At 39.2% G+C, this 15,323-nt stretch overlaps 1 protein-coding gene across 3 annotated transcripts in view; it reads right to left on the reverse strand.

Moving 5' to 3' along the window:
- Positions 1–15,323, reverse strand: part of TADA2A (transcriptional adaptor 2A) — a 46,197-nt gene that overhangs the window by 13,125 nt on the left and 17,749 nt on the right. For 2 of the 3 annotated variants that reach the window (XM_058560452.1, XM_058560455.1), the window contains 4 exons: positions 14,298–14,389; positions 11,911–12,068; positions 9,951–10,039; positions 8,427–8,499 (listed from right to left, as the gene is read on the reverse strand). In XM_058560452.1, the coding sequence (XP_058416435.1) occupies positions 8,427–8,499; positions 9,951–10,039; positions 11,911–12,068; positions 14,298–14,389 (412 nt within the window). The remainder of the gene's footprint in view (positions 1–8,426; positions 8,500–9,950; positions 10,040–11,910; positions 12,069–14,297; positions 14,390–15,323) is intronic. The other variant, XM_058560454.1, reaches the window with a different exon arrangement.

Raw genomic sequence — 15,323 nt, forward strand, 5'->3', positions numbered from 1 at the left:
GTCTCTTGGAAACAAAAATATCCTAGGATACTGAATTTCTTTACCACTAAATTATAGTGAAGTTCTTTTTTCCTATGCATGTACTTACACAGCATTACTCTATAGATAATAATTTCTGCTTCTACTGTACACCTCTTTTGGCCATGCCTTGTTATGTATGCTACTAGCTTTCATATAACAGTTCAACATGGGCTTTGGTAACACATGGGCTAGAAATTATATCTATTAGATTAGCCATAAAATCGAATATTGACTGAGGTTATAACTGCACAGCAGTAAGCTGAGGAGACGACGTCAAGACAAGACTGACGTGAATAAGGCACAGCATAGACATTTTCCCAGAGTAGCAGTTTTCAGCTGGGGAGAAGCAACTATTTAGGTGGTAGTTTTGCATTCAGCAGTGAAAAGTTCCATTAACTAGCCTAATAATCCAAAAGCTGTGCCCTGCCTGGCAGCCCATGTCCCAATCCTTTCCTGGCTTTAGTCTCACGTTAAAACATGAGGAATTAGGAGAAAAGAGTTACTGGATAGCAAAAGTTTTCTGATGAAAATACAATAGTTCTAGTTCTCTTTCTTTCCCTGGCCAATTGTTCCATCTTAAGAGTACCTCAGGGTTCTGTTCTTATCTTTTTTTTCACCCCTCACCTTATTTCTATAAACTCATCCACTCCTATGGTTCCAAGTACCATCAAAATATATCAACTCAAACTCAGATATTTATTTTAAAAGCTCCAGACCCTATTTGGATATCTCTACTCACATGGTCTTTAATTACAAACTTGTATTCTCTTTCCCATGCTCCAAAACTCTTCTCTTGGTCAACAGCATCATACTATACCTAGCTGTCTAAGACAGAAATCAACGAGGACCTTCCCTCCCCCTCTCTACCTAGTCAGTCAGTGAGTCTTACTTATACTTAATGCTAAATCTCTCTCAAATTCATCTCTTCCTCCTTGTCCCTAATCCTATTCCTTAGCTCAGGCATCCTGTCTTACCTAGATCACTACATCCACTCTTTTAATGACTCCATTCCTGCCTTACTTCAATTTTCCCCTTCAAATGAAACCACAGTAATGTTTTTAAGCACAATCTGATGGTGTAATTCCCCTACGTATAATTTTCCAGTGGCTTCCCATCCACTTACAGGAATTCAAACTCCTACATATTATATAAGACCCCTTTCTGTCTTGATTCTGCCTATCTTTCCAGTCTCGTTTCCTACCATTCCCTCATATGCCCCATACACCATGCACTCAAAACAACCTGCCCTAGACCACACAGCTGCTAAGTACAGAGCACGGATCCAAACCTAGGCAGTCTGGTTCCAGAGCCTTGAGTAGGAAAGACATTGAAATTGCCCAAGATGTTTACTTTCTCTGTGTTAGCCCTATATCTTAAATCTGGCTTAACTAAAAATGAAATGCATATTAAAAAAAAACTCAGAAGTAAAAAAGTCTCACAGGCTTCGCATAGTCTGAAGACCTCTAGGGTTAAGAAACGAAGACCAATCATTAACAACTCTAAAAAAAAATACGAGGAATGCATAACTTAGCCCTATGCTACATTAAACCATTCTTCTCATCTATAATCTATGGATTCTGAAGGAATCTTAAGATTTAATGATTTCAGTAGATTCTGGAACTATCTTAATAACTTGTTATCTCCTTAAGCTTTATGTCAGTTGAGAGTTTGGTAGGTTTTGTCTTATTTTAATTACTGAATGTATTCATAGATGAAAGAAGCTCTAGAGCACAACATAATGACTTGACACGTGTCCTTTGAAAAACTAAAATACATTATTCAACTGTCAGGTAATACAATTTCTAATAACATACCAGCCTTTGCAGCAAAGAATTTAGTTGTATTTGACAATCACTTCTTCCAGGATAGTAAGTTTCATTCCAAAATACAGCCTAGAGCCTCTGTAATACTGATAAACAAAAACAGCAATACAATCTCATTGCTCATTCAAAGAATGTGAGATACAAGTTCAAGGTTAGCTCATGGGTGCAATGAGAAAGCACAGATTTATATGTTCTACTAGAATAACTTTTAAACCTTGTTTTCAAGTAAATTCTTATTTGGAACAGATAAGTTAGATCTGCTCTAGCTGAACCTCTTCTCTCTACCCTAGCTGCAGCTATCTCTCCCAGTAGTAGTCCCTGCGGGTACCTCCAAGGAACAGTTTGAAATCCACACTTGTATAGCAACTAAATTTTAGGGTAGGAAAAAAATGGAATTAATCAAGTATAAGACCAGAACACAATGGCTCATCAGATCACCAATTTCTTTCACTATATGAAAGCAAACAAAAGTTGAGCAATGTACAATCCTGATGCATTGTCAATATGGTAGCCCTGGCAAGATAATAGGAATAAATTCTGGATACTCCATCCTGACTCATTATCTTGCATCGCACTGCTACCTGCCCTCAGGATAGACTCAGATTAGAAGGCAGAAATACCAACATCTAACATGCTGGGCTATGAGCAGACGTACTATTTATGTATGTAACTTCAATCACTGGGAAATGACCAGGAATACTTTATTCGGGCCATCTTCCCTTGGGTCTGAGATAAAAATAACATAAGTTCTAGCTGAATGATCTGAAGAGGTGAGTGAACGCAATGTTTTTTAAAGTTTAAGTATATAGAAAAAGTAACTACCATGGATTTTTTTTTGTTTCTAACAAGTATAAAAACTCAAACAATACTGCTTCATTTTTCCTCATAACCACCCATAAACTAAAAATAATTCAATAACATCAGGTCCAAGATTCAAGGCAACGGTTCTCAAACTTTTTTCTTCGGTAGCAAAACTCTTTCTATAAATGAACTCTTTCTTGATTTTTAGCGTTGTTCCATATAAAAGCCCAGGTACCACAGAATGGCCCATACCTTGCCACTGTTTTCTAACACAACTGCTGTGGAACGATAGGCTCTAGAATGCTACACTGGCGGAGACGCACTTTACATGCCAGCGTGGTAGAAGAGGCAGGTAGGAACAGGGAGGAGAGGCTGTGTCTCTGACATGCAGTACAACCAAATACAAGTTTTACAGTGAACTGGAACACTATTTCTTATGACAAAGAGAATTAGAAGTCAATAGTTCAAGGCAGAAAGAGAAGCAAATAAAATAGCCAATTAAACAGCTAACATACACTGAGTATTTATCATGTTCCAGGCTCTTTACGTGCCTTACCGCATATACCCACCCAAGAACAAGAGGCGTTCAATAGGAAAGAGACTGCCTAGAGATCCAGTGGAAATTACTGTTAATTTTGACAGAATATTTCTGTAATTTTTCTAAAACGCTAACTTACCATGTTGTTTCCTGAGATTGTATGGGAACGACAAAACAGAAAAGAATTGAAGAGACTGTGTTACAAAAAAATCTATAAATAAAGACCACTGATAACCGGCTCTATTGCTTGATCATTTCAGTAGTTTAAACTTGTACAACTGGCTCTGGAGAACAAAGAGAAGGAAAGGAACACATAGAAAAAAATGAGAGGCGAACTGGAATTCTCCCAGAGAAAAATTCACATTTGAATCTCTCTCTCTTCTTTATAAAGCACACTCAGGTAGCAGCAACCGATTATAAGATCTTAAATGCATGAATAACCCAGGGAGAACCACAGCACAGCAAGCAGAATAGAAATGAGAAGACAGACACTGAAAGAATGAGAATCATCGGTTCACATCCTACTTAAAGTGACCGGAGGTTCTAGTACAGCGGGCAAAGAACCAGAAATCATTAAAAACAAACAAACGAAAACCACTTATAACCTATTCACTGATGCAAGGCCTCTGAAATCTCAGCTTTGGAGGAAGAATAGTCTCCCTGTGATTACACTGCGGACTGATAAAGTTTCCAAACGGCTGGCCTTAAAATATTTCAAGAAGTGGGCAGAAGTCAGAGGCAGCTCCTTCCCACTGCAATGTATTTCTAACGTTGTTCAAAATAGCTGGCAACATGTTTCTGTTTTCCTGACAGAAGGCACTTACTGCTTGCTTGGCAAGAAAACCAACTCAGAGGCCTTAAATGCAGGGAAGCCAATCAAAATCCCAATTGCAACCACACAAACACAAACCTGTGACTCAGGTATTCCCCAGAAGCAAAGCTTTTTAAATCATTTTCCCCCTAAATTTTTGGTTAAGATGTAGACAATTAGTTCTGTGAAGGAAAGAAGACTATGTGACCTAATGGTTAAAGTCAGCAACAAGGAAGCCTTAGGCAAGTTACTTAACTCCTCTGGGCATTTCCCTGAACGTAAAATGGGAAAATATCATTTCTACTTCTCAAGAATGTGGTTAAGCTACAGAAGATAACCAATGTGAAATCTCTCTGTCTCTGTCTCTCTCTCTCTGTCTCTCTCTCTCTCACACACACACACACACACAAACAGCAACAAAAATTCAAGGTTATTAAGACAGTTAAGTATAGTACAGTATTAAGAGCACAGGCTCTGGAGATGGCTCTGCCACACGCAGGTTACAGACCTCGGGCAAGTTAGTTGATATTTCTATTCCTTGATTTCCTCATCTATAAAATGGAGATAATAATAATAATGCCCAACTCATAGAGTTTTGTGAGGATTAAATGAGTTCACATGTGTGAAGCACTCAGAATGGTACCTGGCAAACAGTACGTGCTATATGTGTTAGCTATTATGATTAATAGCATTTATGTCTAAAATGTCCTAAGCATAAAACAGTCAAATCACTATAAAGGGAAGGGCACTGCCAACAGGTAGGCAAGTGTGCACAGTGACCAGGCTGGACCTCTGATCTACTAACTGTTAAAGGATCTAAAGACTGACAATATGGGCCAAAGAAATAAAAATTAAAAAAAAAAAAAAAAAAATTTTAAAAGGTGGGGGAGTGTCCAGGCCTGGCCAAGAAATTTTGCTGAAATTAGCTTTCCAAATAAAAGGACAATAAACTGTTCTAATGTGCAACCCTGAAAAGCACTGTAAACACAGACCCAACACATAGGAAGAAGCTCACCATGCCTCTTACTTGCCTGGGTTACGGGACAGCAACAATAAGAAGATGCTGCACCCAGCGTTTTAGAACCTATGAAACTCTGGGAAAGAGGAGTCCACAAATTTAGGAGAGATATTCCCAAATAAAAGCAGATGGGAAGTGATGTCCCTCAGGAAAAGGGAACTACACTATGCGTCTGCAATGAGATCCCATAACATACCATGACACAGGAGAGTGCCAAGTTATGAGTCTTCTGAATCTCTCATTCTGAACCAATAATTTCTGCTTATTTCAATAACATATGAGGAGGTGTCATTTAGGGATCCCAGAACTTTATTTTCTTCCTAAGACACTGCTTCACTTGCACTATTCTTTTTGGGCCCATTCTGAAAGCCTTCTGGTATGGTTAGAATGCAATTAATTACCCCTGCATTGTGTCCCAGGCTTCTATAATGACCACTCAAACCCATTTCATCAGACAAATTCTGTGAATCATAGCACAAGTCTTTGGGTGAGGAAAAGGGCTTGGTGGCATCAGCCGATCTTCTAGATGCCCTAGGATGGAATACAGAACCCAGCCAAACAGTTTCCTTCCTTCCAGGAGTTGTCAGTGAGGAAACATAAAAGGAATGTTATTAATGCTCAGTAATATTAAGAGTATGATGGTATAATGGAATGGTAATAACACCAATCTGAATTATGTACCATCTTTCATTGGAGACATTCACATTCTCTGACTAATCAGCGTTACCCCTTCTTTACAGCACGGGACACAAAGGAACAGGCAAGCAAGATTCCTAGGACTTGCCCAAGATCACACAGTGACTCACAAGCAGTGAATCAGTGGCCTGATTTGCATAAAATATGTGCCCCTCTCTCTCTGTTCTAGGTATGCTTAAGAAGCTCTTTCTCCTTCCTTCCTGAGTCTCCTGGGGCTCCTAAACCCCTTCAATGAGTGTTCTGGGAGAAACTGCTCAGCTCAGGGGCAATACGCCCCACTGGACAGTAGGTCATGCTGCCAGAGCAGCTAACATGAGAACTCAGAGCCATAAACAAAACATCCCTTTGAGGCACCAGCAAATCATCCCTTTGATCTCTAGCACTGCCAAACCTCTTTACAACGTTATCACCTTTTAAAAAGCACCCATCTAAACATCTTATAGTTGACTACTAGACAGGAGGGAAGGGGGAGGCAGGGATTATTATTTACATTCTGTTAAAGCTACTTATGTGTAACAATCAGTAACTGATGCTTCAGTTCTAGTTCAAATAAACTAGAATCAAGTGACATATGGGCCAGCCCCGTGGCTTAGCAGTTAAGTGTGCGCGCTCCGCTGCTGGCGGCCCGGGTTCGGATCCTGGGCGCCCACCAAAGCACCGCTTCTCCGGCCATGCTGAGGCCGCGTCTCACATACAGGAACTAGAAGGATGTGCAGCTATGACATACAACTATCTACTGGGGCTTTGGGGAAAAAATAAATAAATAAAATTATAAGTGACATATAAGGTTGTAGAAACCGTAGGAAGAGCACAAATAACTAAAGTATGCTATAGGTTTGAAATGCTAACTGAAACAAAAATTGCTAATCAATCGCTTCTTCCTGATTTTTTCCTTTTGCCACCACTTAACTAAAGAAAGCACCACAAGTGCACCAGAAGAAATCGCAAATCCTGCATCCACAAAGAATGAAGAGTGAAATTAAATACCAACCATTACTACAGTTCTCTTAATAATGTTGAGATGGCCTTAAGAATGAAGGCCTTGGGTTAAGGCCTAGAGAAATGCTTCAGCAAGTCCCTTACATAGTTGGGCCATTACTGACATTAGAGACTCTTTCAAAAGTTTGGTACTTTTGAACAGTATCTAAAAGGATGATATTTGTGAAGCTGCTTTTTTTGCATTCTGGATAAGAAAGACACAAGCCAGGAAACAAGACCATTTTAATTAAAGCTGGTGTGTATGAGGAGAAATACTGAATGGCCATCTGCACACTACCTTCAAGGGAACAACAGAGAGGTGAGAAAAGATGATAATGTGAGTTAACTGAGGTTGAAAAGAAGAGACTGACACGGAAAACTGAACAAATACAATGGATCTAGTGAATGCTAAAGTAGTTTGCTTTCAAGCTTTCCTCTTTTAGCTCAATCTGCGTCACTTGGACTTTCCTTAAAGCTGTGTGGGAGAAAAGAAAAGGAATGAAATTTTGCAAAGAAAAATGCTCAAGATATATGTAGAGGAAAAATTCTGAAGGTAAAATTTTTTTGACTCTTTCTTGGTCCCAGATCAGATGTAACAAATACCTAGATAGCTCTTCTATAGAGAGAAGAATCAAATTCCCCTTCTAGTGATAAAGTACCAGTTAATGCAACATGAAAACTTGATTTATAATTCAATAAGGATTCTACTTGCCTTTCCTGCCTGGGATACAGATTTGAGAGAAACAATGAAAATGCTATTTGGGGAATACAGAATCCAAGGAAGCTTTATTCATCTACTGCATCACATTCAACTATGGACTGAAATTAAAGAAGACTGGGGGTTATTTTAAATATGTACTTCACTGCAAATAGAGGGAAAAAAAGAGATTCAATGAAAGTCGAACTATCCACTTTTTTTTTTTTTAAGATTTTATTTGTTTATTGTTTCCCCCCAAAGCCCCAGTAGACAGCTGAATGTCACAGCTGCACATCCCTCCAGCCGCTGCATGTGGGATGCGGCCCCAGCATGGCGGGAGAAGCGGTGCGTCGGTGCACGCCCGGGATCCAAACCCGGGCCGCCAGCAGCAGAGCGCACCCAACCTCTAAGCCACGGGGCCGGCCCCCGAACTATCTACTTTAAGAGCCCTGTTGGCATTAACCACTTAGGTTATAACAAAAGAGTTGACATAAATCCCTAGAGGGCTAAACTTAGATGAGAATTCAGAAGTGTTAAACATTCAATAGTTCTGAGGAACAAGAAATTCCCAATCTTGGTCTAAAAATCCTTGAAGAACTTCCATTCTTTTTCCCCCACTATGGGAAATTTGGGGTAACAAATTACAGTGAACATCCAGTATCAGCAGTTGCTACTTAAGTCCCAGGGCCTTCACACTGATTCCCATCCTTCTAGGAGGCAGTGAGGGCCACTTAACCAAATACCTCAGTGTAGGCTTACCTCGGTCAAAAGAAAGATCACACAGTCCAAGGGATGGGATATTCCCAACTACCCTTATATGATCAACATTCTCACCATCATCACAAATGTTATTTTTCATTGTGGTCAAAACCCAACAACAGGGTGAGTTCAGCAACTTAACCACTACATTTTGAGTCCCATCAGGGCAGGGGACGTGTTTTATTCATCCTATATTCCTACACCAAGTCCTATATTCCTACACCAACAGAGTGCCATCACATAGTTTGCAATCAATAAAAACATTTGCTGAAATAATATGTTACCATGTAAAACGTCCGAGTCATCTTCCACAAAATCGATGTCTCTCAAGTCCCATTCTGCGTAATTGTCAAACTCCTGTTTGGGGAAAAAAAATTCCCACCCCAATCCCATCAGCTTTGAGTAACACCTTTATAGTAGCCACACTTTAGAAGCAAAAGGAAAATATACAAACACTTGTTAAAAAGTACTGAATGGGGTACAAGGCCAAGATACTGCCACAAATAATAAATCATGGGAAAAATCTGAGAGGCTTTCAGGCAGTACTAACAGCAAAAAATGAAGAAGTTACGAATCCAGGAATAAAGCAAAACCTATTGTTCTAAAAATTAAAAGTAGTCTGTTCATATAATCCAACCCAGGAAAATCTAACTCTGACTAGGCCCTCAAGTATTTAGGTAAGAAAACTGCACTAATAAACATCCCCTTTTACTACCTTCTGAGGGATCTATTTATTGGATAATATTGTTTATACAGCTCAATAGGTAGATTTGTTCATATTCTACTCAATAAATACAATTTGTAGAGGTAGGGTATATGGGGTAACTCTACAATATCAGCTGCTGTGAACAAAATGTTGACTTGGGTGTGGCTAGCAAAATTGTTTGTAGTTTGCTAAACTTTCAAAGTACCTCCAGAAGCATCGTAACTGTGGATTAGATGATAAATCGAGACTTGCGACTACATTCATGTGTCTTTTAACTCCATGGCTGAACAAGGAACACATACCTTTCATGCGCATTCATCATTCTTTTCTTTTCTATTTTTTTTGCTGAGGAAGATTCGCCCTGAGCTAACATCTGTTATCAATCTTCTTCTTTTTTTGGTATGTGAGCCGCTGCCAGCACGGCCACTGACAAGTGGTGTAGGTCTGCACCGGGAAACTGAACCCGGGCTGCTGAAGCAGAGCGTGCCGAACTTAACTACTAGGCCACCAGGGCTGGCCCACATTCATCATTCTTTATATACTTGTGAATACAGTACGGGGGTCAGCAAACTACAGCCTATGGACCAAATTCAGCCCCCTGCCTGTCTTTGTATATAAAATGTTTTATTGCAGCACAGGCATGCTCATCTGTTTATGTATTATCCATGCTGCTTTTGCACAATACTAGCAAAGTTTAGTTGCAACAGAGACTTTATGGTCTACAAAACCTGAAATATTTACTTTATGGTCTACAAAACCTAAAGTATTTCTCTTTACTTAACAGAAAAAGTTTGCCAACCTCTGATATAGTACAACCTTGAAACCCCCTAGGTGTGGAATGAGAACCAGAGTACAGAAACCCCATACCTACTAACAAAGTGGGAGCCAACACCAACGCAACTTAAGAAATAGGTTCTTGGTCTGAAGAACTTTTACTATTCTACATGTGAAAATGTTTACAAATGAGAAAAGGTACTTAGAAGAAAATATGGCTGCCTAAGGCCCTACAAATTATAGTGCTTTGAAAATCTCTTTTTAGTGGTATGGAATCTATGAGTAAGAGATATAAGCTTCATCTGAAACAAAAACAAGTTTCTCCTACCTCAATGAAATCTGCTCGAGCTGGCATGTATCCCGCCATGTCCCGAGAAAGCAAGGAGTCAAAGGTAGGTCGAGGAGGGTCATCTGAAGCTAGAAGAATTTAGAGTTTTTCTTACTTTCTTGATAAAATATAAGCATGAAAAAAGTGACACAGAAATAGTCCTCATTTATACTCTGAAATATTTTTCTTTGTAGAAAGACAGTGTCTGAGAGAATAAATAAAATTCGAAAGATTTTTATAGATGGAAAAGTGAAAAAGATAAAAGTATTATGGAAACAGACTGATTTCTTAAAAAGGAAACTAAGACTTTGAGAATCCTATAAGTAAATATGGAGAAATCTCCTCTGATTTCTGCTTTCCTAACATGAGAGAAAACCAAGGATCTTTCCTTTAATATCACAGAACATAAGTACCTGTCTGTGATAACATTAACCTGTCTGCTTCAGCTACCTTAGCCCTTAGGACCAACTTCAACTTACAAATATCATCCAACTGAGAGACAAAAAAAACCCCACTGGATTTGGAAGTTAGCTGGAATTGAATTTCAGCTCTAACATTCACAAGTCCCATGACCTTGCACAAATTTATTTAACCTTTCTGAATCTCAAGTTTCCTCATGAGTAAAACAAAAGCACCTGCTCTGCTTATCTCACTGGGTAGCTATGAATAACAAATGATCTGGGGCCAGCCCAGTGGCATAGTGGTTAAGTTCTCGATCTCCACTTCAGCAGCCCCAGGTTTGCCAGTTTGGATCCTGGGCATGGACCTACATACCACTCATCAAACCATGCTATGGCGGCATCCCACATACAAAGTAGAGAAAGACTGGCACAGATATTAGCTGAGGGCCAATCTTCCTCACCCAAAAAAAAAAAAAAAAAAAAAAAAAAACAACCAAAAACCAAACAAATGGGGGCTGGCCAGGTGGTGTAGTGGGTAAGTTCGCACGTTTTGCTTTGGTGGCCCAGGGTTCACCGGTTCAGATCCTGAGTGCGGACCTACTCACCGCTCATCAAGCCATGCTGAGGCAGCATCCCATACAAAAGAGCTACAAGTCTACAACTACGATCTACAACTATAAGACATAACTATATACTAGGGTTTGGGGAGAAAAAAGAAAAAGAGGAAGATTGGCAATAGATGTTAGCGCAGGGCCAATCTTCCTCAAAAAAAAAGAAAGAACGAAATCTCTTATTCAAAAAAAAACAAATGATCTAATGGATTTGAGAACAAAGCACTAACATCCAAAGTGTTACCCAAATAGGAGGTATCATCAGGCTTTGATTTAGTCAGCTATGGAACTGTTTCTAGAGAGTGTGAGGAAAGACAGGGCCGGGGGGAGGAAAACATTCGTATCTCATTACTTGTGCTCTGGGAGTCATTCAGGAAAGATGTCCATTTATAATACATCATGGTTTTGGTTATGTTTTGTTAGAAGACCCAAGAGTCTCTCAGCCACATGAGATTTAAAAAAAGAAAAAAGTTCACTATTACTACCACAACCAAGTGAACAAAAATAACAAATTGCTTCTTGGACTTAAAACTAGGATGATTAATAAAAATGAGTCAAATACCAGACTCTCTTAAGTAACTAATATCTACAATCTTAGACTCTCCAAAGGGATTGTAGAAAAGGCTTGTAATCACAAAAGCATGGAAAGCTTGGTTCATTTTGGACATCTCACCTTACAGAAGCAAGCATTAAAGTTAATTGATATGTTCAAGAGCCTCAGAGTGGGTGGAACTACACACTTGATCCAGGCACCCTGATATCCATAACGGAACTCTGACCCCTGAAATACATTCCCTTTTTGCCCCATTACGGCCCTGACTCTCAATAACTGCCATGCCAACTCCTCCTATCTTCCATAAGCTCTTGAGCTGTCCAAATCATCAAACCAGTCTATCTGCTACTTCAACAGGGCCCAAGGATCTCTTACCAATACAGGGAGGCACTTACAGTGAAATGCAATGGCTGTGTCAGCAGTTTTTGCCTCCTCTGCTTGCTTCAGGTTCAGCAGGGTAGATGCAAACAGAGGGTTATTGATGAAATGCTTCATATAGTGCTTCTCACACTCTTCCTTGGTCTTGGTGCACATCTGATTGGCTACATCCTGCCTAGAGGAGCGTGAGGAAAAGAGAGAAGGAAGTAGTGCTCTCATTTGTAAACAATGATCAAAGCATGGTTTGTTCTCGCCTATTTCAAGTCCCATCCATATAATGTCTGGAATTTGATACCTCCAAACTGATATCATGGAGATATCATGCAGAACAATGAACAAGTTCAGCAGAACAATGAAACAAATATAAGCCTAGTATTGGTGTAATCTGATGTTCCAAATCCTGCTATTCCAAGATATAGAAGCAACATCTAAAAAGCCCTTTCCTTTCCACCAAAAGAAAGGAGGATCACTAGAAAATTTATAAATTTCCCTCCCGAGGGAAATAAGTGCTATAAATAAATAAGCCACCTCAGAACAGTCAAAATGTACATAAGTATAGTTTTACATTTGCATAATGTTTTATAGTTTACAAAACACTTCACACGAACAAGTATTTCTTTACTAGAGCTCCTACGATAGGCCAAGTACTAAACTAGAAACACTCATGATATAATTTAAGTTAATCCTGGTATTAACCGTGTGGTGTATTTACTATCTCAATTTCACAGATGAAAAAATGAGGCCCAGAGATTAAGAAACTTGCTCAAGAACACAAAGCACATAAGTGACAAAGCCAGAGTCTGTACTCAAGACTCTGACTCCAGCCCAGATGGTAGAGAGGTAGAGGTGAAATCTCTCCAAGTCCCTTCTCAACCTCTCTCTTCCTCAGCACTTCATCTGTCCTTCTCCTAAAGCATTACTGTGCTCTGCTTTGTGCACTTCAATCACCTGTATATATATTTTGATTCCCCTACTAGACTGTGAGCATCTTGAGGGCAGGATACATATCACAATTCTTAGCTCTAGCACCCTTACCACCAATCCTAGTGCCTCAGCCACAGTAAACAGAAAAATAATAGTCTTTTTTGTGGTCTTTGTTAAGAGGGAAGGGGAACAGGGAGGATTAGCCCATTTTAGAGTGTTAGAATGGAAAGCAAAAAATGAAAAACCAAAAAGGCCAAAGATGACTAGCAAGCTCCTCGTGAGTGATCAATTTTTCTATCTTTTTTGGTATTCCCCATAGTACACAATATCTTATGATGCTTTAATAAATGCTGGATGAATGAACACAAACAAAATGTGAACTAAACTCAAGTCTCCTTCAGGGCACTGGACATAAGAGAGGCAGCAGAGTATATGTTATTAATATCGGGACAGATTGTACATACTAGAAAGTCAGGACAGGGAAGATCTAGTTAAGAGTCAGAACAGGGAAGATCTATTTAAAAGTCCTTCACTAACAAGCTATGTGATCATGAGAAATCATTTTAACTCCCTTCAGATTCTTCATGAACAAAATATATTTAACAATGCCTCCAGGGCCGGCCCGGTGGCGCAAGCGGTTAAGTGCGTGCACTCTCCTTCAGCGGTGGCCTGGGGTTCGCAGGTTCAGATCCCAGGTGCGCACCAACGCACCGCTTGTCAAGCCATGCTGTGGTGGCGTCCCATATAAAATAGAGGAAGATGGGTGTGGATGTTAGCTCAGAGCCAATCTTCCTCAGGAAAAAAAAGAGGATTGGCATCAGATGTTAGCTCAGGGCTGATCTTCCTCATATACAAAAAAAAAAAAAATGCCTCTGCTATCTAGTTCACAAAATCAAACCATCATTGTGAAAGTACTCCCAAAAGGAAAGAATGAAAGTGGTGTTATTATTATTAAGTGGTGTTGCCTCCCAGGGTAACAGCAATGAGTACTGTTTAATTCTGCCAAGCTAGGACTAAGGCAGGAATCTACAAGCTAAAAACAGGGAATGTGAATAGGAAGCCTGTCAAACTTGAATCTCAGGTAAGCTATGGCCATCTACCTAAAGTCTGACTCACTTAAATGATGAGGGCATCTATAGCCAAGAAAAATTCATAAAATGAGAAAGGAGCAATAACTAATAAGTCTAAACTTCCCCACTATTCAGAAAGGAAATAACCAACCTTCCCAGGGTTGATAAATCCCAAGCGGCCTTTTAGAGCTGCCCAGTCATGGACCACTAAACAACCATATCCCTGTGAGGCATTTCAGCCTTGGAAAATAATGTGCAGAGGGGAGGAGGGCTTGTCTGTTAAGTCATGGGTCAACAGAAAAGCAACATATGGCCTCCAAACTTCTCTTTCTGAGGCTCTTCCTTTACCCTTCAATAGCATCTTCTCTGAGCCCCCTAGGGCAGGACAACCTTTAATACCAGGCTCTTACCAATTTCCAAAGCCACAGTCCATGACAGCTTCTAAAAGGGCCATTTCTTCTTGAGCAGTCCAGCTGGGGTCAAGAACAGGAAAATCTGAGGTCTAATGAGGAAAAAGTTTTGCCTAAGAACAGGTACAGAAATGGAACCCCGCAACCCCAAATGTAATATTAATTTATAGTCAAATGACTTTCATTCTCATGGCATTGAGAAGTACCTGAAGTACATCCTCATTAGTCGTCCATCTCTCCCACTCCTATTTCTACCATTAGCTACAAGGGTCTCCAATAAATATTATCAACCATAAATGTCATGTAACTCACGTAGAAATACATATTTTTTAAACTTAGCACAAAAGTAGAGATAAATATTATAATACATTCCCATTTAGCTAAGAAAGAGGGGAATACAAATGTGTGTATTTACTTCTTTTAAAACGGAAGAAAAAACCATACATTAAAAAAAAAAGTTACCCATGGGGGAGTGAGGGAGAAAACAGTGAAAAAATGACAGGGAGAGAAGCCAGACCTCTTTGGATATTTCTTGTTTTGTAGATTTGACTTTGAAAACATAAATATTGTACATTAATTATTAAATTTTAAAATCATAAGAATAAAAAGCAAAATGTAACAAATAAATCTGTGAATTAATCTTAAGGCATAATAACACAGAAAGAAACTACCCTAAGTGACTTTAAAACCCAATAATTTGACTATATATCTATAGCAGAATATACCTTAAAAGTAAAAGGAACTGCCTGAAAAAGATCTTAAACTGTTTTCGGTAGTGCTGGTATAGTGATTCTGAGATTATTGTATATGGATGTGTTATGGGGTAAAGCAAATAAGTGATTGTGTTGGAATCATTGGGCAGTGGCTTGGGGAAAAAAAGATACAGAAGTAAGATCTATGAGGTTATATAAAAACCTTGTAGTCTTGTATTTGAATTGAAAATTTTAGTATGAACTCATGATATATTTTGTCTTAAAATAATTTCCTAAAACTGTTCAATAAAAAGGTCTAGAAATAACAAGCCAC

The sequence above is a fragment of the Diceros bicornis genome, chromosome 18, assembly GCF_020826845.1.
Source record: "Diceros bicornis minor isolate mBicDic1 chromosome 18, mDicBic1.mat.cur, whole genome shotgun sequence".
In the NCBI taxonomy this organism is placed as follows: domain Eukaryota; kingdom Metazoa; phylum Chordata; class Mammalia; order Perissodactyla; family Rhinocerotidae; genus Diceros; species Diceros bicornis.